This window comes from Harpia harpyja, chromosome Z (genome assembly GCF_026419915.1).
Source record: "Harpia harpyja isolate bHarHar1 chromosome Z, bHarHar1 primary haplotype, whole genome shotgun sequence".
NCBI lineage: Eukaryota > Metazoa > Chordata > Aves > Accipitriformes > Accipitridae > Harpia > Harpia harpyja.
Genome location: NC_068969.1, coordinates 89,310,720 through 89,334,639, shown reverse-complemented (window position 1 = coordinate 89,334,639; position 23,920 = coordinate 89,310,720). Strand labels below are relative to the sequence as shown.

The 23,920-nt window shown below is 39.5% G+C and overlaps 1 protein-coding gene across 4 annotated transcripts; it reads right to left on the bottom strand.

The window, feature by feature from the left end:
- Positions 1 to 1,996: 1,996 nt before the first annotated feature.
- On the bottom strand, positions 1,997 to 23,072 carry HMGCR (3-hydroxy-3-methylglutaryl-CoA reductase). 4 transcript variants are annotated; one of them, XR_008233541.1, is made up of 20 exons: positions 19,261 to 19,456; positions 18,748 to 18,859; positions 18,100 to 18,187; positions 17,921 to 18,005; positions 16,268 to 16,373; positions 14,782 to 14,888; positions 13,194 to 13,310; positions 12,538 to 12,689; positions 11,397 to 11,641; positions 11,086 to 11,258; positions 10,415 to 10,609; positions 9,649 to 9,807; positions 9,352 to 9,509; positions 8,167 to 8,272; positions 7,028 to 7,198; positions 4,806 to 4,946; positions 4,550 to 4,708; positions 4,087 to 4,241; positions 3,609 to 3,935; positions 1,997 to 3,036 (listed from the first exon to the last, which is right to left on the bottom strand). XR_008233541.1 is itself a non-coding variant. In XM_052777664.1 (20 exons), exons 2-20 carry the CDS (start codon positions 19,423 to 19,425, stop codon positions 3,881 to 3,883), a joined length of 2,649 nt encoding a protein of 882 aa, XP_052633624.1. In that variant the 5' UTR covers positions 19,426 to 19,456; positions 22,960 to 23,072; the 3' UTR covers positions 1,997 to 3,880. The 4 variants fall into 4 exon arrangements, 3 of the variants coding, with proteins under 3 accessions (XP_052633624.1, XP_052633623.1, XP_052633622.1); XM_052777664.1 differs by adding an exon at positions 22,960 to 23,072 and having other exon boundaries at positions 1,997 to 3,935; XM_052777663.1 differs by adding an exon at positions 22,365 to 22,474 and having other exon boundaries at positions 1,997 to 3,935.
- Between the last annotated feature and the right edge of the window lie 848 nt (positions 23,073 to 23,920).

Here is a 23,920-nt window from a genome sequence, read left to right as displayed (position 1 = left end):
TTCTCCCCCATCCTGCTGGGGTGGGAGTGAGCAAGCAGCTGGGTCAACCCACCATGTTTTTCTAGATAGCCTGAGTCCTAGCTGGAATGCTGCTGGGTGTTCTGTAATTGGGAAGAACCTGTGAAAGCTGGGGCTAAAGCCCCTAGTGTCCCCCTGGGTATGTTAAGAAGCGGACTGAACATAAACCAGGGGTGAAGATGGGACACTAGCTAATTTTGCATTGTGTAGTAGACTGCAAAAGCCCTAGAGTGCTGTAGAGGTAAGGTTAGCTTCATAGGCAGGCCTCCTCCCAGAGGCTGGTACAGCAAGGTGAGCCTGGGGCCAGCAGTAATCTCTAGGCAGGAAGACGAGGTACAGACTTCTCGGTGCTAGGAGTTTCACTGGATGCACACCACGCTGTAATTGCCTTGCATGTAAGGCAAGATGCCTCTGTCAGGAATACGAGCTGCTGCCATGACAACAGAGAGGATCTGCGGAGCAGAGAAACTATTGCTGTAACACAGACACTGCCTGAAGCACAAACCATCATCTCCTCCTTTCAGCAGGTGTCATCGTGCAGTGTAAACTTTCCCTAACCAAAGCCAAAGGGAGACAGGGAAAAGGACACAACCTCAGAAGTAGCAAGCAATGTCCCAAAAGAGATGGAGATGATAACTTATCTTAAAGGCACTGTGAGTAGTAAGAGCTCTTACTCCACCCCAAAAGGCAGCTGAAAGGAGTGGGAGGATGGACCATCTACCACAGCTTTTCTCAGAGCTGTATTCACCTTACAAGCAGGGTTCACGCCAAGGATGCAAATTGTCCGAACAGTGCTGTGCATAGACACACCCAGAGCTTGGATACACCCAAACGCTCCTCCGAGAAAGCAAGCGGGCCCTCAGCCGTGCTCTTTCCTGGGAAACCGTGTGCCTTCTCAGCAGCACCTGTGCAGGGGCACTTGCTGGCACACCCCTGTCCCATCACCAAGGCAGCATCGGCTGCAGGCTTCTGGTATCATAACTACATTCAGCATGAATGTGGTTTGCATCCCTGCGCTGTGTGAGCAGAAGCTGTTCCTCCCATAAGGAACATTAGGTAAGGCACACTTCACTGATAAGGTCTTATGCTGGCCAAGAGATATCGAAGTGGACAATTATGTAATTAGAGACAGCTGGAGCTGCAGAGCTTCCAAGCCTCACAGCTCTGAAACTTTCATGTCAGACAGCAGGAAGGGGACTGGTGTGTCGCGGGAGTCAAGTAGATTCAGGACACAGATAAGAAAGGAGGTAGTCTAGGTAAAAAGGAAACTATTTACCAGAGTCAAATACACTATTTTTACTATTTTTTTTTCTAGGGTTTTAAAATATTTGGAAAACGGTATCAATCGTAATAGTGTAGCATTTATGTCACAGTAGCTCTAGCAACTTGATTCCAGACAGCTGGTTTGGTTTTGTCAAGGACACAAAACAAACAGTGCAGGACTCTTGTTTCTTGTATTGCAACAATCTTGCTACACAAATTTTACAATGACTTTGAAATACTCGACAGTAGTATTCCCTGTATGCAGGGAAACAAGACTGCTTCAGTTCCCTAAACTTTCTAACGCATTTGAAATGGCAACCTCTGCTTCTGGTGTAAAACCTGTAGCGCCCAGGAGACTGAAAAAGAATGTGTCAGACTGCCTTGTATGTCCTATTATAGACTGATGGACATTACCAAGATCAAGCATGGGAGTTGAACTACAGGTGGGAAAAGGGGGAAAACAGGCCTCAGTAGAAGGTATCGCTAACACTGCAGTGAATTAGTTCTCCCACTTGGGAAAACTGCATAATTCAGCTTTGAGGAGAATAAATGAGTACAGGCTTCTGCAAACAAGGTGAGAAGCTCCGGTGTCATAGCCCCACTGTGTTTAGTACTGTATGCCAGTCCTATTCTCCTTAACCCTCTTATTCTACATTGTCTACTAGGATACGTCACTCAGTCATGAAGTAAGCTTAAAATATCACAATTAAGCCAATACGGTTTTCCATTGTTTTACTGAAACTGAAAAAGTAGTTCTGTACCAAAATGTACACAATTTAGTAATGATACAAAATGTTAATTCTGCAAGACAGAATGTCAGTTATATCCACCAAATTGAACACTGAACCACCATTTATTGCCAGAACAGTGTTACTTTAAATAAGACCACTGAATGAACATAGAAACAAAGTAATTGCAAATTTTCTTAAATAAAATGGTAGCTATTAGCAACAATACTGCAGGAAGATAAACATTCATGATATTTACCTGCTATCATAACACATCTAGCATGTAGTATGTCTTCATGCTTGCACATTAACTTTATGAGCTCATTACAATGATATTAATGTGTTGAAGTACTACAAAACAACCCATCATGATTTATATGAAATTTGCACATTAGAAGAGCACCTCTGCCAGTCACCCCTTCAGGAATGCCACTGCATTCCTGCAAGAAACCCAGTCCAATCCACTGATTCACCCCCCCTGCAACCCACCCCAAACCAACCAAACAAAAAAAAATATCATCAAGTATATTAACAATTTTCCTCCTGTGATTAACTAGGCAGGGCAGCTTAGCAATATTCCCACAGGTGAATCAAACCAGAATACACCTGGGTTTTCTGTATTACATTAAGAACACCTGAGACTGCTTCACTGGTCCAAGTACAGTATTTTAATACAAAAACTGCTTGTTGCATTAACGTTATTTCACTGAATTCCCTTAATTAGTACTTTTCATTGAAAAAGGATAAGAATTCTTCTTAAAATAAATACCCCCCCTCAAAAAGAAAAGTCTAAAAGGAATTAAAACATAAAACCCTCTAGTGATAAAGGATAGTGTGATAACGATCTGGTAAAATGAAAATTTTATCTCAGCTTAAGCACTGGATACACAACTATTCCTGGGGAATAAGTGTAACACACTTAAAATAAAGTAATAATTAGAAATACACAAACACACTGTACCTTAAGAGACTTCTTTTAAAAGAAGTGTAAACATCTGTTCTTGACTCCTGTTGTTTGAATGCACTCCTAACAAAAAAAAGTTTGAGAAACTGCATTTGCTTAAATACCTGTCTGACACATAACTGGTTTTGAGTTACCAGTTTCAAAATCTGTTTTTTCTACCTGAAAAAAAATAATCACAAAACAGTTGATCAGTACAGACTATATTTAACAGTTCAGAACTGTATAGATCACAAGTCTTCTGGAAAGGAATAACGTAAATTGTGGAGTTAAAACATTGAATGCTGCTTAGCTGAAGCAGCAGCAAATTATGTACTATATATAGACAGAGGTTTCTGTAAAACTAATATGATTCAATAAAATTGTCTTATAGCCTAAGACCTAAGGTTTATGTGTGAACAAAATTAAAATTGGGAGTTCCTGGAAAGTGATTAGGCTTGCCATCACTTTAAAAAACACACTTGTCTAACCATAAAATAAAGATGGCAAGGACTAGTGCATCCAAGCCAAGTTTACACCGACTTTTTTTTTTTTTTTTTTTTTAAATGCACAAAGTACATCACATCACTTTTCAGCTTTGTAGTTACCAGGAGCTTACTAATCAAAATAATCTCAACCTGTAAAAACATAAGACTGACCCTTTAGAAAATGATGTGTAAGAGTAAGAATTCCAAAGCCATGTTCAAGACATCTGACAGGACTTCTTTCATGAAGTCATCTCTAACCACTGAAGAAGGTCAAAGGCTTAAGTAGTCTCACAGAAGTCTGTTGATCTCTCAGTTTATCTTATACAGACATCATTGAGTTGAAGGTGATTTTCATTCTCAACTTCACAGATCCTGGGTTTTTTTTCCCCTGTGCACCTGGTCAGTTGCTAGAACAATTCTCCATTTCAAAGCCATTTTAGTATTCAGGCCACCTTCTTAGCACAGGTTCCTTGAAGATCTTGTAGGTTTATTTTTGACCTAATAAAAACAGTAAGAGAAGTACATTAGATATAATATAAGTGTAACATTTTAACTATGTTGCAATTACTTATGTAATTATTACTGAATCTCAGGTACTTGGGGGAAGGGCAAAACAGCAGAGAAAGACAAGAATTTTTCCATTTCTGACCTGTTGTGGATCATGTGGCTTTTGACTAGATGCCCAGCTGCAAGCGCTGCCATTAGTGATAATTCCCCTGCCATCACTGTAGCACAAACAATTTTAGCAAGCTGACGGGCATTTTCACCAGGGTTATCTTGGCTTGCACCTTGAACCCCTAACATCTGGAGAGAAAATGATGCAATATTATGCTATGAAATCTAAGTAAATTTATGCTAAATTTAGTATTAAAGTAAGTCTTTCCAAATTATATCCAATCAAGTAGCTTTAAGTCTCTTTAATATTAAACATCTTAAGCTTTACAAACTAGATACATGAAAACAATGCACTAGATAATTCTAAAATTTTCATGTAAAATTCACCAAGTTTCAAGCAGCCCCATTCCCACAACATTACTCAGACACAATATACACAACATGAAAGCAAGCTTTGATTTAAGAAGTTAAGTTGGTTTAAACTTCCTGATTTATACCTGCAAACAGGCCTGCTGTGGGAGCAAGTTGGTGCCACCGCCAACAGTTCCTATTTCTATAGAAGGCATTGTGCAGCTGATGTACAGGTCTTCGTTGGTGGAACCAGTTCGCTCCATCAAAGTGATGCAATTGGAGCTGCCCACGTTCTGCGCAGCATCCTTCAGATCAGGAGGGAGAAACAAAAACACTCAACTAAGTGTTTGGTTAAAAATTACTGAGCTAAAGAAAACCTGGTTTGGTGTAAAACAAACCTACCTGACCACAGGCAATGTAGATAGCTGTCACAATGTTTGCTGCATGTGCATTGTAGCCACCTATGCTACCAGCCATCGCAGAACCCACCAAATTTTTGTTTATATTGACTTCAACTATATCTTCTGTAGTTGTCTTCAATACCTAGACAAAGTGATACACTTTTACTATACCATTCCTTAGGCAGGAGTAGAAATACCCTACTTATGGTTAATAAGCCCTCACCCTTTGTTTGCTTCCATACAGAATTTGACTCAATTTTGTCCTAGATACCTACTTCTATTTTTGTTCAAAAGGACCCCTTTCAAATGCAGGCTGCATTGTGCAAGTAACAATGGAGAAGTCAGTGCAAGCAGTTTGGACTTGCATAGGCCTTTAAGAAAAGCTCACCAGCTACCTTCTCCATTTCAAATTCTCATTTATCTTCAGAATGAAACAAACAAAACCAACATGGCAGAAATATCCCATTAATTCACCTTGACATGACAGCAACATTCATCCCAAGTTGCTCCAGACACTAAACCCTCCCCAATTTTGCTCTGCCTAAGAATACAGAGCTAAACTGAAGAGTTCAAACCAAAACCCACTGTGCTACATTGGTAAATAAACACTGTACACAGCAGTATCAAATAAAGTGGCACATTTATACTATACTGACTGTATTTTGAAACCTTCAGGTAAGAGATTTACACTGAATTTAGTATAAAAATAATCAAAGAGAACAAAGAGTGCTGTGAGGAAAATTTAAGATATTCCACTGTAGCAGGAATAGCAACTGATGACAGAGATCCACACAAAGTCTACAACACTGACAAAAATATTAAGTTTCAGTATTAGAGTTCAGTGTAAGTAAGTAAATGTAGTGATGTACATGGTTGGGGGTTGGGGAAAAACAACCCAAATTTACCTAAAAACTATCCATGCCCATTACCAAAGGATTGGCTCCCCATTACTACTCTGGAATGAAATCTTGGGATTATAACAGATATTGCCACTGAATCAGCTGTAAAAATGCCAACAATTTGAAAATTAGGAAACTGCTAGGAAGCAAACCCAAAAGACATAAATTATGTCCACGTATAAATCCAGCCTGGACACACACTTTGAATACTGTGTCCAACTCCATACCCAGAACTTTAAAACTGAAGATCTAGAGATAAGGATGTTCGAAGACATGCTAGCATAGTCTTTTTACTCATTCCTCACAGAGAAACTAGGACTTTTCAGTCTGAATATGAGAATAGCTGGGAAGGTGGAAAGGCTGTGTTAGAGCTGAAAAATGTTGAGTGGCAGAGTGAAGAAAAAGTCTTAAGTATCTCTTCCAGTATAAAACTAGGGCATCATCAACTGGAATCAACAAGAAGGAGGAGGTAGTTCTCACACAAGGTGTAGCTGCACTGTGGAATTCTGCCTGGAATACTAGTGCTAAAAGTTTACATAGTTTCACAAAAGGGACTGGACAAATTACTGGGGGAAAACAAACAAACAAACAAACAAATCCATCGAATACGAAAGCACCAATTCAGAAAATCTTGGAACAAGTTGATGGAAGACTATGCTGAGTATGGTATAGTAAACTCCTCCCTGGGTGTTGTCTCTCATGGCCAGTGGGGGTGACCAGGTAACACACAATGGATTTGGTCTGACACACACAGCCAGTCTTCTGAGCTCAGGTGGAAGAGAATTTAAGATAGCTCTTACTACATAGGACAAGTTTGCCAGGGGCTAGGACTGGCACTGCTTATAAAGGTTACCCTCCATCATGCAAGACGCTAAGGCAGCTTTGGAACTAAGTGAAGCACCTGATTATCTGTTTTCATTGTAGTAGGAGGCATATAAACTTTGAAGAGAATACCCGGTTTGTGCAAGAGACAACAAATGCGTGAAATGATCAAAATGACTGGGTTTAATGACAGGAAAAACACGTGTAAAAATCTGTCAAACTGTGGCATAATTTTTCAAAGCTAAGATGTGAAAATCCCAATGCCTTCAACTAGATATGCATCATTAAATACATACACATTATGTCAGAAGAGACAATGAAAGGAAGAAATATCTACTGTCTCAGGAAAAATGGCTTATCCTACAGCAGTATTTGAAAATACATGTAGGAAGTATCCTTAGCTGGAAAACAACTTACAGTTAATATTTATGATGTAAGATAGGTATCAGTTTTGTAAAATGTATGCATTTTTATAAACAAGTAAAAGAAAGCAGACACTTACTTCTCTAACAACCTTGGCTGGAATGACTGCTTCACAGACAACAGACTTCCCTCTTCCTTCTATCCAGTTTATAGCAGCAGGTTTTTTGTCTGTACAATAGTTACCACTAATAGCTATAACCTGGAGATTAGGAAACTCTTCATTCAACCTTGCCAGTGCTTTTTCAGTACCCTGTTAGAAGAGGAACAGATAAAAAGCTCGTATATCATTATGGTTGCAAAACAAGCTAGTCAAGGACAGTGGAACAGCAAGATTAGATTATGTCTCATCAGATCATCAGTTACAGCTGAAGAAAAGAACATCATTTCAGGAAGGAACCTGGAACAGGAGAAGAAAACCCAATTATCACTATCTTTTTCTAACCACTTTGGAAATTATATGGGCAGTAATTGATTCTTCCCTGCAAATATGGACCTTCTGGATACATTCTAGGTGCATGGGCATATGGTTACCATACTGAAGATACAATATGAACCAAATCAGACACTACAGGCACAAAATTAATTCATTTTGGATGTAGTGGAAAGAACTCTACACTAGGAAATTAGACAAAAGGTCTGCTATATTTAATACCTGTCTATGACGAGACCCATTTATGTAATGGTTTTGGTAGAATTAAATTTTATATAGAGCAGGCAATCAGTATTAATCTCAAACAACACAAGGCATTCCCCCAGTCTATGGGTCATGTCTCAGGTTCTTCCACATTTGCATAAAAGCAAAACCAAACAAACAAACCTAGAGAACACCCCTCTTGCCATTCACCAGATTCCTAATCCTTTATTTACAAGGAAGTGATAAACACACTAACAGATTAATTACAGCTGGATAAAATCTTTGGCCCAAAGCAACATAGCAACTAGCTTAACTTCCACATTATCAAGAATACTTTCTTTAAATAATAATAATAAAATAAAACCCAAACTCAGAGTTAATTTTTTCTTTCATCTTTCTCATCCTAGTCTTGTTTACAATTTACAAGGTCAAACACTTTTATTATTTTATAGCACTGCAAACAGCACTATGTCTTATCTTTCTGTCTTCACATGTCAGGTAGGCACACATTGGTAGGCTACAATTTATTTATTTTTAAAAGAAATACACATTTATTAAAAAGACTTAAGGGGACAGATCCTTACTTTTGAAATCATATTCATTCCCATTGCATCCCCTGTTCCAGACTGAAAACGGATATAAAGGTTACGACCAGCCAAACTGATGAGAAGTTTTTGTAGGCGGGCAAACCTGCAAGAAAATGTAACTCTTACTTACAATCCTCAAGGCAAAGATTAAATTAGTTTTAAGTGGCAAAATGACAGTAAATCATTGCAGATAGTGCTGTTAACTACACTGTGTTCCTCCTCCCTCAGTGCAGTAAAAAAACCTTCAGCTACCATGCACATAGTTCTCTTGAGTATATACTTTCAAAATGTTCATTGTAAAAGTATTCACTGCCTTTTTATATTTTCTATCCCTGGACTACATGATATAAAATATCCTGAAGTGCTAACATAGATTTAATTAATTTGTATTCCTTAAAACATCTGACTACCAGGTATAAACTAAAAATGAGGCCTTTGGAAATTCTTGTCAGTTTTACAGCAAGGCAAAACCCATGGTATATTCAACAACAGTGCAAGCTCCATGAGTCAAACAAAAACCGGGAAATACTGCATTTAAAACAGCACCACGAGTTCATTCTGGCCAAAATACACATATGTCCTTGGCTGACATTTGTAAGATTGCTAAGAAACAAAACTGATAAGGAAATCTCTCTCTGAATCTTCCTAAAGAAAGCAGGTAATCATAAGTCTTAGAAAAAACTCTAGGGCTTGAAATAGACTTAATAATGTTTTACATTTTTTAGCATTTCAGTTCTAGCATTAGTTTATCATGTATTCTCTGGAAGCTCAAAAATTAATTACTAACATTAGTAATATCATCTGAAAGGCTAGATTCCAAACTTTGAATTACTTTTTGCATGGTAACTACTAAAAATCCAAATAAGCTTTTATGTTTATTTTTAAATGCTTAGACAAAATAAATAACGTATTAAGTATTATGCAATGCGAATGTATTTGTTGCTAAGATACAGTTGTTTACCACTTATCATTGGAAAATGTTTATTTCTAGCCTTGGTACATAGCCAGGATGACTTTTGTTCTCTTAGATTCACACTGCATGGGATAGCCAAAACACATATGTAATTTCCTGTATTGCAGTATGCAAAAAACAAAAAAACAAACCCGAAACACTTAGGACTTTTCTATCACCCATAGAAGTCTTATGTCAGGAAATAAGGCTGGAATAGCCATTGTACTAACCGACTTGTGCTGTCAAAAGCTTCCTTCATTATTTTAAAGCCTTCAGGGCTTTCAAGCCAAACTTTCACTTCTGCAGCCTGGCAAGCAGTAGGCAGCCTTACAACAGGTCCTCGAGTCATCCCATCTGCCAGAATGCGGCTACTTGCTCCTCCACCAAGCTAAAAACCAAAGCAGAAGGGAAATAACGTAATTACTGAAAGTGAACTTTAGTTTCTAGGAAGTCAAAACCATGCGTTTATCAGCCCAAATATGTTTTATAACATAGAAACTTTTTCAAGCTAGTCAAACAATACTCACACATATTGCTCTACATCCTCTGTTTGTGCTTGCTACAAGACATCCTTCTGTTGTTGCCATTGGCACCTGAAACTCTTTGTTATCCAAAAATAGTGGTCCTGCTACGCCTACAGGAATAGGCATGTATCCAATCACATTTTCACAGCAAGCTCCCATGACCTTACAGAAATAAGACAAAAGGTATCATTAAGGTTACACTACAGTGGTATGGTACAGCATGTTACATACTATGCCTTTGACTACAATAAGGTATCTTACAAAAACCCCACAACCCTACCCATAAAGCAACTAACTCCCACCTCAAAAAGTTAAGAGCTATAGCAATCAACAGCTAATACTGTTCAAGTCTAGTATTTGGCAGACATATTGAAACTTAGTAAGTCTTAAACACTATTAAAAAAAACCCTAATACTGTTAAATGATTTTTAAATAAACTTCCATGTTAACTTGAGCTCAAGGTAACATTATCATTCAGCTGAACTCAGACACAGTATTAGTAGAATTCTGCACTTCTGAGATAAGGCAGCTGCATACTTTAGTAGGAAATATTTTTTGGGTAAGCTACAAAACTTACCCACCTCCCCAGGTTTAAAAACATCAAGAGCAATAAAAGGTAGTGCCTTCTGTTTGTCTTTTTTTTTTTTTTTCCTTCTACATCAGTTTTGACTGAGCTCATTGTTAATTCATATACATCACTTCAAGCATGTATTTCACATATTTGGGAAGTGGTTTTACAGTGACTTTTGCTTGTCTGCCTTTTACTTACCAAAGAATAATTATAATTCCTATAAGGAAGATATTGCAAAGATGAAGGTTCAGGGAGTTTCTTAGATAACATCTGTCTGCGAATGGACACACCTCGCTCCTGAGTTTCCATCAGGGTTTCCAGTTTGTATGCAGGAATGTGCTTAGCATTAACTAAGCTGATAACCTCAGCATCAGTAAGGAATTTTGCTCCTTTCTGAAAATGTAAAGGGTGGGGAGAGAAAGTATACATTCTCTTGGTGAAAATCCTTTTAAATGTTTCCAAATTAAAAAGAATAACAAATTTACTTTGACATTATCAGAGTACATCTAAAGGAACCAACTGCCAATGTCAAGTTTTATAGCAGGCCAGGATATGATCAAAACCTTTTTACTCAGACACCCACTTATACACGTACATGATGAAGCTTCAATGACTTGGTATGTCATGAATGATGAAGCTGCTTCCTCCTCCCCCCAGCCCTGACTGACTGGAGGAGAAATGACTTACGAAAGGGTTTTGTTTTAGTTGTGACCCACCACCCAAGTTATTAAAGCCATATAATTTTCTGGAATGACATTACAATCAGTAGGATCATTTAAAGGCTGGAAAATGAACTGTAAGGATTCTTAAATCAGATGTTGCAGTAGAGGTTAAGCTCCCTCCCCCCCCCCCAAGATATTCTTCCATACCTCTGCATTTCCAAGTATACGAACACATTCCTCAATAGAACGTGGTTCGTTAGGTATCTCAATTTCTTCCGCTTTTCCATTAAGAAATGAAGAAGTTTCCACAGGGTTGCAACTGCCAACTACAAATGTAGCCTTGGTTGATGACTCTGCTAATATGGGTTTTATGACTTTGGCTGTATAAAGACAATTAAAGTGAATTTTGGTTTACAAAATTCTTAAGCTTTGATTCCAAATACAACACACTAAACACAGATTTCACTTTGTTCCAAATATTCAGGAATAAGTTTAGACTTTAAAATGCTAAAAATTACCCTTTCCATCTTTGGGAACTACAGCTTCTTGTACTGCATTAGATTTCTGATTGTTTTTCACAAGTCCAGATTGCTTCCTGCAACAATTCTCAGGGACCTTTTTCTGGACCATCACTGGAGATGTTATGGGATTCTTCAGTGAGAGTGTGGATTCAGTCTCTGCTTGCTCAAAGAAAATATATTTGACAGCAAGGAGAAGGGCTAATCCAAGAGTGATTACTTGTTCAATATCCATACTGGCCATTCTAAAACAGATAAATCAAAAAGTAAATACATGGTATATACAATTTGTTGTTTATAACAGCATTCTGACATCCCTTTGCTTTAGAAAGGATAATAGTTTCATTGTAATTTATACAGTTACAGAAATTCCATTCAAATGACATTTTCTACCAAGACATTCAAGTATACTAGGTTAGGGTAGAGGAATCATTCCTTGTATTATTAACAATGTCAGAATTTTCAGACGTCATTAAATATTTACTAAGTCTTGGCTAAAAAGCAGTCCCAGTAAGAGAAATTACTGTAAAAGAGAAATTACTGTAAAACACTCACTAACAGCTACATCAAATTGATTTAACACCTATCTCCCAATGACAAAGTAGAAAGTTTGAATTATCATCCTCTACCAATAATGACTACTATGATGCAAGCTGAACTGCTAAAAGGGGGAAAAAAAAAACCCTAAACCAGACAGTTTTGAGTTTTCAGAAGTAATATGGAACTACAGGTGTCACTAATTTCAGTTGAGCTGAAGAAAAAGCAATAGTGACACGGCTTTTGCACTTTTTGCACTTGTGTGTGAATGGTCAGAAGCTCTGCATAAATAATTACTCTAGTGCAGCCAGAAAATTTATTTTCCAGTGTGCTCTAAAAGGTGTCAGTGCCATTGGGAAAAGGTAGTGTTTTGATGCATACAGGACAGCTGGCTCCTGATCATGTTCTTGATTACTGCAAGGAGATTGGACAAACAGCACAATATTGAAATATTTCTTATGAAATGTCATCTCTGGTTCCAAGAAATCCTACACTGGTCAGATCTGCAAGTTTACAAGTCTTGTACCCTAGGACCGTAGCTTGGCAGCACTGGAGAATACACCCTAATCAAGGAAACACGCTTCTCTTCTGTGAAGTTGCCTACCGAGAAAGGTAGAATTGCCATAATGAAACATTAGGTTCAATTCTCTTTGGTGCATTCTCATCCAATCCCACTGAATTTTCTACAGTACTGTTTTGAGCAGCTGGTTCCGCTATCCAACGACTGTGGGCGTGAACAAGAACCAAACCCAGCGACTGTATTAAAAACACAAAACAACATAACAAATATTAGTTTTTCAACGGTAACTAGGCATCTAACCTCCTAAGATTAAACATTTTCTTTTTTTGTTTGGCTGGGTTTTGGGGGCTCTTTTTGCTTCCCATGCCTCAAGTCTAAAGCTAAAGGCTGATTTTCCACACCTGTCATCAACACCCTTTTTGTCCTACCGTAACACTCAAAGCCTTGAACCTGTCCCACCACACCCTTCCTCTTGCTCAAGTAATAAGCCAAGGAAGCTGAGGGTACTGTAGGGGTAACAGGGAGGGAATCAGTACACATGAGAAAGCCCTGAGTGTTTGGCACAGGAATGGCACATGCAGGAAGACTCTCGGTGTAGATACAGGGATGTTATTAAACATTACCATGGTAAACTAGACTAATGGGATGCAGAATACAAGTGTCTAGAAAACAAAAGCTTTATTCATTGCACCAGGACACCTTACTGATTTCACAACCACAGGTGAAAAAGAGCCACAAACCATAATCATTTTGACCCTCTGTGTTACAGGATTTGGTTTATTTTCTTCTTCTTCCAGGACACGAGCAAAATGGCTAAGCTGCCATATAGGGCGCCCTTCACGACTCTCTCGAGAAAGCTGCAAAAGTAACAAAATTTAAAATAGGTCCTATTTAGTACATATTAGAAGAACCAACAAGTGAGCTTCAAGATTGTATTTTTATTTGATCATTAAGAAATTGCTACCAAAAGAGTTAGCCTACAGTCTACAGTTTAGCCAACGTTAAGACTTTAAATAGGGAAAAACCCTGGACAGCCAGTGATTTACAATCTAATTCATTTACTCTGCTTTAGATCAGAACTCATACTGAGTGTGATTCATTTACAGTGGCATTAACAAGTTACTGTTACTAGCTCAGCCACTGTAACTCTTTTTGCGCATTCCCTCTGTTCACTTTGAAAGGAAGAGGTATTGGGTTTGCATGGCAAGGTTTTAGTAACAGGGAGGCTGCAGGGGTGGCTTCTGTGAGAAGCTCCAAGAAGCTTCCCCTACATCCAACAGAGCCAGTTCCAGCTGGTTCCAAGATGCACCCGCCGCTGGCCAAGGCTGAGCCCATCAGCAACAGTGGTATCGCCTCTGTGATAACATATTTAAGATAGGGGGGAAAAAAACCTGAAAGCTTCAGCCACAGAAGAGAGGAGCGAGAACATGCAAAAGAAACAGCCCTGCAGACACCCAGGTCAGTGAAGAAGGAGGGGGAGGAGGTGCTCCAGGCGCCGGAGCAGAGATTCCCCTGCAGCCCGTGGGGAAGACCATGGTGAGGCAGGCTGTCCCCCTGCAGCCCATGGAGGTCCACGGTGGAGCAGATATCCACCTGCAGCCCGTGGAGGACCCCACGCCGGAGCAGGTGGGTACCCAAAGGAGGCTGTGACCCCGTGGGAAAGCCCACACTGGAGCAGTCTCTTCCTGAAGCACTGCATCCTGTGGAATGGACCAACGCTGGAGCAGTTCCTGAAGAACTACAGCCCATGGGAAGGACTCACGTTGGAGAAGTTCGTGGAGAACTGTCTCCCATGGGAGGGACCCCACGCTGGAGCAGGGGACAGGTGAGGAGTACTCCCCCTGAGGAGGAAAGAGCGGCAGGGACAACGTGTGGCAAACTGACCGCAACCCCCATTCCCTGTCCCCCTGTGCTACTGGAGGGGAGGAGGTAGAGAAAATCGGGAGTGAAGTTGACCCCAGGAAGAAGGGAGGAGTGGGAGAAGGTGTTTTAAGATTTGGTTTTATTTCTCATTATCCTACTCTGGTTTGATTGGTAATAAATTAAACTAATTTCCCCAAGTCTAGTCTGTTTTGCCCATGACAGTAATTAGTGAGTGATCTCTGTGTCCTTTTCTCAACTCACCAGCCTTTCATTGTATTTTCTCTCCCATGTCCAGCTGAGGAAGGGATGGATAGAGCTGCTTTGGTGGGCACCTGGCATCCAGCCAAGGTCGCCCCACCACAGAAGACAAACATGCTGGCATATAACTCCATGACGAAATGTATAGCCTACAGTAAGCACAGGGTCTGAATACTAAGCTTGATGTTGTCTTGAAGTTGGTCTTACCTCTAATACCAAGGAGACACAAGCTGGAAAGAAGGTCATGAAGACAAAGTAGTTGGCAAGAACAGACATACAGCCAAAGCAGCACATAATTTCAAGTTGTCGTACACCTACATAAAAAAAGAATTTTTCTACATTTGAATATGCAATGGGCTTTCTATGTACTTGAAGAAGTGTTGCAGAAGTGAGAAAGAAACCATTAAACTGACACTGCAGATTATAGAGGGAACTGTCTAGATTAATGAAAAACAAGCATGTTAAGCCCTAGTCATTCTGTATTATCTTACTCTAAGCACAGTATGTATTTATGGTATTTACAGAAAACTTTTAAAGTCTTAATTCTAAATAAATACAAATAATTACAGTTCACCAAGATTTTAAAGCTTCATACTGAAAGCCTGAAAATCCTCACTTATCTAAGCAAAGAACAATTAGCTGGCATCATGTATTGAAATCCCTTCTGAAATACAGCCAATTAAGTGTTCAGGCAATAAGAAACAGTATATACCCCACCTACTCTTTCACAAGCCTGGTATCCAGAAAAAGTCAATTGGCCATGTTGCACATGCATTACAGAACTGCCTTAGTAAAGATGAAAGAGCTAACAGTATAAATCATTAAAAAAAAAAAATTAGCTATATGCTACACCAAAATGAGGGCTTTCTTCCTAGATGTAAAGAGGAAAACGGCTTATTAATACACAATACCCTGAAAAGGTCCAAAACAATTTTAAAAGCAAGCACAGGTGCTTTGAAAGATGCCTTTAAGGTATGCAAAATAGTTTAAAAAACCCCCACATAGAAAGCAACAGACGAAAACAAATATGCAAACAAAAAACCACTTTAGTCCTAACTATGGAACTTTTATTTATTTTACAAAGAAATTAGTTATTTACACGTGAAAATCCTTCACTTACTACATTTAACTGTTTTCCTTTTAAGGAAAGACAACTGCTACTGCACACAGAACTGATGAAGATCAAAAGATGGGATGGGGAAAAAACAGTAAAAGATTGCTTATTTTTAATTGAACTAGAGTAACTTTCCTCGCCTGGAGTAATTTTTAGAGATACTCATTTTTTGCAAGAATACAAAATAGGTGCGCATGTAATGAAAGTGTAACTCATTTTTAAGAATGTTCAATAGAAAATTTTAGCAGCTACTTTAAGATGTTAACAGGAATGATGGGAGTGATAGAAGGTCTTCATTTTATAAAAGTAGCTGCACAGAAGTCCATTTCTACTGCACAACGCTCAAGGAAAGCTGTCATCTGTATATCAAACTTCTCTGCAACATGTGCATATTATTCATATCTGCAGGAAACTAGTGATATAGGCTAATTAGGAACGTAAATAAATAGCTAACTAAATAGATTAAGTCACTCCAATCTCATGGGCAACACCTATTACTTGAAACTCTCAATATCCCAATATCTTTGAAATAGTCTTTTTTAACTGGAAAGATTTAGACTCTTAGACTGTATCGCTCACCTGACATAGTACCAACACCAATTACAAGACACTCCACAAGTGCATCCAGTGTAAATGTAGGGCCTAAAATTGCCATTCCACGTGAAATATTCTCTCTTACTTCATCCTAAAAAGAAAAATTTCTGTACATTAACATAAAGACAAAATTCAAATTAAGGGAGTACACGTAACATGATTAGTACATGATTAGTAAATTGAGTAGTATTATGGTGATAAGGCCTTATAAAACACACATCAAAAATGAACAATTATCAGAGAACACATTCTTTAATTGCTTTATCTACCCTAAGTTATTACGCTTCGACAGTCTTTATTTACACAATAGTATTTAATTTTGATTAATTTCTCTACCTTTGGCTCATCAGTATTGTAAGCTCCTACAACACTGATGGGCACAGACTTTAATTAAAGTACATTCAGAGGAACTGGACTTCTACACTTTAAGACATAAAATAGAAGGCACTTATGGCATTTCAAAAGTTCTTGTGAACACATATCTGTACCCTAACTTTTATTGTTTTTTTATTTTTTTATTTTTTATTTATTTTATTCTGTCTAGACTCAGCTAACAGAAAAGAGGACATAAAAGACACTAAAACTTTCCCCTGGAGGGAGAGGGATTTTCTCCAGAAGCCAGGCATGGCAAACTCTAGAGGGTCTGCCGCTGTTTTTTGTTGGTGGCAGTTTTAGGGGGAGCGGGAGAGAAGCTATAGGGGAAACCTATCTGTGAAATATGTTCTTTGAAATGAATAAAAAATTCTATATTCTCAATTATTATAAAATAATACACAACATACTATAATAATATTTCGTATGCAGAGAATGTGCAATATACTCTAATATACAATATATTAAAATATAATATACAATATTTTTGTCACAATTAGTATGCTCAGTTACCATGTACAGTATTTTGTAGGTATAAATTAATTTCACTAAATATACTTTTATTTCAGAACTTAGAATATTAGGAAAAAAACATTACAATGTATGACAAGCAAGATGTCCTGTCAATCCTTCCTGTTGTGCTGTGTTAACTGCATTAGAGCATGAGTATTTCTGTCTACACATATGCTATGTTTGCTCTGCTAAGATTTGGTCTAGAAATATGCTTTTGCCAGCATCAGCATTGTAACATTAGATATTTCTTTATATACTGTTCCTGAGCCCCAGAAATTAATTTTTTCCATTAATAACTCTTCTAGGGAAGACTTTGGTCTAGGAACTCTAACCTCCTTAACGGAGCTATAAACATTGCTGGTTTAAAGTTCTTAACCTATAAAGTACTCATACATACAACTAACTTAGCTCACATGATTATGCACACTAATTTTACAGTGTTATTATTCACTTGAAGACTGATCTGGACTGAAGACAACAGAACACAGAATCTGGATAAAATCTGATCCTTTTTATATATCACCAATATAGTATTCACTTGTATGTCTCTCCACCTGGATTATTCACAGAATCACAGAACGGTTTGGCTGGCAAGGAACCTTATAGATCATGTAGTTCGAACCCCGTGCCATGGGACAATGTTAATCTTTGAACATTAAACTCAAAGCTCCATTCCAAAAAAAAAACCAAAACAAAAAAAAATCCATGACCAAAAAGCCAACCAACCAAACAAAAAAACCAACGCCCCCTGACCTGTGAGTTGGAACTGAGCGCAAATTTGGCTAATGCACTTGCTCTTGACAGATCAATCAGAAGCAAGAAGAATGGTAAAGCTTCACTGAAAAAAAAGAGGCATATGTTAAAATTCAAGGTTTATTGTACAGGAAAAAAAAATTCAAGCAAGAAATCCAGAATAACAGTTCATTACTTACTTTAAACCTGTCAGTTCTTTATCTAAGAAGTGAATTACCACTGTACTAAAAACAAAACTTGAGAAGATGGTGAAGAGGCCAGCAATACCTTTAAAAAAAAAAAAAAAAAGAGAATTGCAAATTTTTGTTTTACATATATATTGGGAGGGGAAAAAAAGGAAAAAAGAAAAACTATACATTTAGATCAATCCTGAAGCAAACAAATGACAATTCTCATCTCTCACAGTGCATTAACAGCAGTTGAGATACAAACTGAAGTAGATGCTATTTTTATATAGATACTTAAATCTAAAATTTGTACTGCATTTAAAGTAAGAATCTAAGAAGTAAAAGCCATAAATCCTCTCACTCATTATCAGCAAAAATTAAAAATGGCTTAAACAGCTCTGTATTTTTAAGTGTTTCACACAATAAACAATTATTTCAAGAATTACATTTACAGTGTTTATATAATCTTACACAATCTCTCTTTTAAAAAAATGGCACTTTGATCTACGCAGAACATTTATTCTGCTATCTAGCAGAATATCTAGCAAAGAAAATAAGACTGTTCTGTACATAAGTATTAAAATTCTAATATTTATTACCAATTTATATTAAAAAACCAATTAAAATGCATACAGTAAATACAAAAATGAGATACCATACCTAAAATGTATTTTGACCCAAGCTGCCTTAGGTTCTGAAACTGGAAATATATATAAAGGATTGCTATACAGCGTGTGATTGTCAGGATGATGATGTCACTGCTCAGAACATCCTGTTTGAAATACAAAATTATTTAGTTAGCTTTTACATTCAGTAGTAACTTGTTAAGTTTCAGCAATAAAAAAATCCATTGTGAAGCTGCACTAAAAATGAAGTTTCAGAATAAGTATCACTGCCAGTCTGTCTTAAAAAATTAAAATATTGCAAACAATACTAATATAAAATCCTTTTTCAATAGATACTGTGCAACTGGAAATTAGATTTAATTAAAACCTTCTGTAGCACATCACTGCTTGCATACAGCTTTAATATCCACAATGGGAAAAGAAGGTAATAAAGAAGTTTCTACATAGCTACTTTGCTCCTAATACATCACAACCTGATCTTATTCAACAGAAAACCCTGGATCTACTGATTAACAATAAGTACTATAACATGAATTTAAATCCTTACTTCTTCAAGTTTGGGGCACTCATAATTCCAGCCACAGATCTTATCATTCCCAGTGAACATCTTCATGGACATCATACAGATGGTGAGAGTCACTGTTCCCACAATGACTTCCCATGGATGAGAGGCTACAAAAAGGCCATGCATTCGAAAGAGTCTGGACAACATTTTTAAGACTGTTTTTCTACACTTAGTGAACCTGCAACGAAAGAATATTTCATATAAGTAGGTACAAGACTCAGGGGAAAAAAGAGCTCTATAAGTTTCTGCCAGTCATCCCTCAGAAAAAAAAAAAAAAACCAACCAGCTAAGTAACAGAAAGTAAGGAAATTAATCTTCACCTTTCAACCTTCCATGTAAAACACATTTCTTTCTAATGTTCTGAAATATAATATGATCTGCTCCTGCCTTCTCAATCTTTTTTTTTTTTTTAACACACATCTCCCCTGTTTCTTCAAGGTCTTACTAATAAGTCTCCACCACTCTCACAAGATCTCTTAGTGTCTTCCTGTCGCACAATTTTGATACGACTTTGACTCCAACTTCTTGTTTTGACCACCTATGTAAGCACTCCCTAAATTCTGTTACTTCTTTCTACTCACTCTTCCTGTCAAAAATATTGATTAACTTTATTTAAACTATATAAATTACCAACTAACCATTGATGGTAGCGCTCAATTTCAGCAGCAGGAATTGCAATGTTATCTTCCTCTGACTGTGTCTTCTCTACTTTCTGCTCAATATTTTTCAGTGATTCAAGTTAATCACATTCAAAATAGTTCCTTCTTCATCTCAAGCATGAGTCCTTCTCACATATAGTATTCTGTGACAGTTCTCTGGTACGCATAGCTAATTACCAGGTTACTAATGTATTTCATCATCCCTTTTGCTTTCAACAGATAACTAACACTTGACAGAACTCCCACACCTCTCTTTCACATAACTGAGAACGTGGATGTTCTGTACTTCCTTCAGTTACAAAAACCACATCCTGGCCTATTTGCTCTGTGTTGTACCTTTAGACAAGTTCATCAAGGATGTTTACTTATGTTTTAGAGCATAGAAACAAAATGCTATAAAATTCTCTCTTAAAAACATTAGTACTGGCACTTTGCTTTTCTCATTGCACAAAATCAACAGTTTATAAAACTCTGTGATGAATGTTAACTATATAACTATATCATAAAGATCAAAAGACGCTTAAATAGTAGCCTGGCTAACAGAGACAATCTGTAATTCAGTATTTACATGTACAAACCTAGCACTGTAAAGATTTCCATAGAGGATTGAGGGCTCTAAACACTGTCTTTTCAAAGTAGATTAAAAAAATCCCTTCAGGTTGCCTCAAAAGTAACAATCCATCCATCAGGCTTCTGGGAAGACAGTCTTTCTAGTATTACTTCTTTTGCTTGGACATCAAAAATGAAGCTGTCATTCAATGGAGAAAATAACAGACAAGGCAAAACTATGCGCTTAGTGTTCCTGAAGATACCAGAACCATCTTGGTTTCCTACCAATGCCAATCTTGATCACAGGAGCACCAACAGCACCATCATATTTTTCTTTATCCTTCCACAGTGAAGGTGTGGCGGGATTTTCGTAGCTCATGGAACCAAATGCTGAAAATCATTGAGAGGACTGCCTTCCTTATAAACAAAGTATTGCATTTCCTGACAGAAAGCCTTTTTTTTTTTTTTTTTTAAAAAACAACAGAAAACGAAACCAACCAACCAACAAACCCCAAACACAAAACCCAACACAACAAAACCACTCCTTTTAAAGTCAACATTATCCTTTGGTTTTCCCTGTGTAATATAATCTACATACTGTTTTGTAAATTCATGTTCTTGCAAAACTGTTCCAAAGTGTTACTATAGTTTTTCCTCACAGAATGGAAGGCATCTTTTAATTAGGAAAACTAAAATAAGACATAGCCAGAGGAATATCTTGGTACCAAAGATTTTGACACAACACAAAAAATAGAGAAGGCATAGCAATGTTCTATGAAAATACAAATACTTTTGAATACCACACTGTTTCAGGAAAATCAGAATTAGTACTCACTACATGACTATACAGAATCCTACCAGTCGTAAAACTAGTAATACAACTCCTAAATTCTGACAGTTGGAATTATTATACAGGCAATTTACAAATTTTTAGTAGAGGTAGAAAGATTTCAAAAATCTCTCTTCAGACATTATTCTTCACATTTCTAAGCAAAACTTGTAAGTGTAAAATGGCTTCACTTAAATCAATTAGGCAAAACCACATTAATTTGATTATTAAAATAATTATCCATAACATCTATTATTAGACAATTTTTTATAATTAACTGCTGCTGTGAAACACAGGATGCCTCACTGCTGATCTCGGGGTTAACTGAGTGGCAGTAGCTCCCAACCTAAAAGGATTCTTTAATGCTTTCATGTTTATTTAACCTGCCTGAAGTACATGAGGTTTTTTGCTATGCAGTTAACATTTCTAGAAAACATCGATGAAGACTGATTCTGCATTACTGAGTGCAGTAAAAAAATATTTCAATGCATATGATCAGCTCATAGTTCTAATTCTGTTCAAAATATTTGTATAGCTAGCTACATTGACTCATAGCTTGAAATTAGCAAAACATAACATTAAATATAAAGCCAAAGTTTACCATTAGTATAATTTTGTTAAATTTCAAAATGGTGTTTCAAAAGGGATGCTTTATAAATCCTATCCACTTCCTGCTTGCCTTTGTTTTCAATCAAAAATTTCCAGGAGGCTCTTAAGTAAAGCAATCCCTACTGGGAATCAGGACAAAATACAAATCAGAACAACTGCAGCCCCTTCAAAAACTTAACCAGCATGTAGAAAGCAAACTAGATTCGTTGTATGTAATGCTTTAGAGCATTCACCTGCCACGTAACCGTGTAACTATTCGTTTAAATACCTCAGGTTTGTCACACACCTCTCACTAACCTCACAGCAATCACCTGCAACACCAGCTATTAGATCAGCACAAATTTCCCATCTCTTGCCGGCTGACTCAGCAACAACAGCTACAGCACCATAAAGGAACCGAGTGGCAAAAACAGCTGAGCGAAAACCCGTGCAGAGCTCACCTGAAAAGCGCACGGCACCACGCAGACCCTGTCAAACTGCCAGGCAGCGTTTTCTGTTTTCAAAGCGGAAAGCCTCGCGCAGGCCCATCGCTGCAGCCCCTCAAGCCCCGCGCGGAAAGCGGAGGGCACGGCCCGCCGGCCCGGCCCGGGCCGGTCCGCCCCGTAGCCCGCCCGCGGCCGGCACGGGGAAGGCCGACTTTCTCCCCGCGACCGCAGAGGCCCCGCGCGTAGCCGGGCGCAGCCGGCGAGAGCCGCGCAACGGCGGCGCGCCCAGGGCCGCGGGCGGACGGCGGGTGCGGCGGGCGGCCTTCCGCCGCCCCGCGCCCTCCGGTGTCAAGGCGGCACCGGGACAGCGGCTCTCACCTCCCCTGTCCGCCACCCAGGCGGCCGCCGCTCCACCACGGGCGGCGACGGCGACGCTGCCCTCCCCCGCGCCGCCGTTATCCGCCCCGTCTCCGAGGAGCCGCTCAGGGCCCGCAGCCGCAGCCCGTCCCCCGGCCACGGAGGACCCGTGCCGAAACGGCGGGCTGCCCGCACCGCGCCCGGCCGAAACGTGGCCCCGCCGCCCTCCCCTGCCCCGCCGGCCCCTGCTCACCGCCCCGGCGCCGCACCGCCGCACACCAGCGACGCCCTCCTCCTTCCCGCCCCGCCGCGGACTGAGTCGGCCGCTCCTCTCCCAGCAAGGACACCCGGGGCGCGACACGCCAGGCGCCGCCGTCACCCGATCGCGCAGCCAATGGCGAGGGCCCGGCACGCCCAGCCCGCGGCGCGTCACTCGCTGCGTCGCCGGGGCAACCGCCCGGCGAACGCCGCACAGCTCGAGACTCGATCAGGAGCGGGGAACACGCCATCTCGCCATGGGCTGCCCGCCAATGGGCCACCGCGCTCCCCTCGCCGTATTTCCTGATTGGGCGGCACCACGCGGTCATTTACATATGCTGATCGGCCGACAGGCTCGGCGTCGGCAGTGCTGCCGGCAGCCACGACCCGCGCGGCAGGCCCCGGCCCCGGCCCCGGCCACCCTGTCGGCAGGCTGTGCCGCGTCCTTCCGGGCAAGGCGAGCGCGCGGGACGCCCCTCATAAGCTCTTAAAAGTCGTGGTGCCACTACGGCTCACGCTCTGCTTACCCCCTGCCTGGATGCGCTTTACCAAGGCGTGAAGAAATGGTCTAATAATTCGCAGTTCTTATGCTTGTGGAAAGTAGCGGTGCCCCCGACATTAAGAAAGAAACCGCGATAGATTTATATTTGCGGTGTTCTGCCGAAGAGGAAATACTAATTTTTGCTCGTGAAGCACGGGAGGCTCCTTCGTCTCTTTGGGCGCTCAGTCAGGTGCGACACGCTATCCCTGCTTGCAATACACGGCTCTGCTTGTGCATGGCTGTTCTGTGTTTCTGCGTCTGAGCAATTGCGGGCAAACATGTTTAAATACAAACAAAATAGAATCCACAAGGATTTTGCTGCAGATGAGATACACTCCAGCTTTTCCAAAATTGCTTCTTACGTGTGTCATTTCACTTCCTAGCAGCTCCACATGGTACCGTGCTGTGAAGCATT

Excerpts from the sequence above, each read along its gene's own strand:
- HMGCR (XM_052777664.1), bottom strand. The coding sequence starts at position 19,425 with ATGTTGTCCAGACTCTTTCGAATGCATGGCCTTTTTGTAGCCTCTCAT. Across the intron at positions 16,374-17,920 it reads CGCTCAGTTCCAACTCACAG|GATGAAGTAAGAGAGAATAT; the intron begins GTCAGGGGGCGT and ends TTTTCTTTTTAG. Across the intron at positions 9,808-10,414 it reads GGAATTATAATTATTCTTTG|GTCATGGGAGCTTGCTGTGA; the intron begins GTAAGTAAAAGG and ends TATTTCTGTAAG.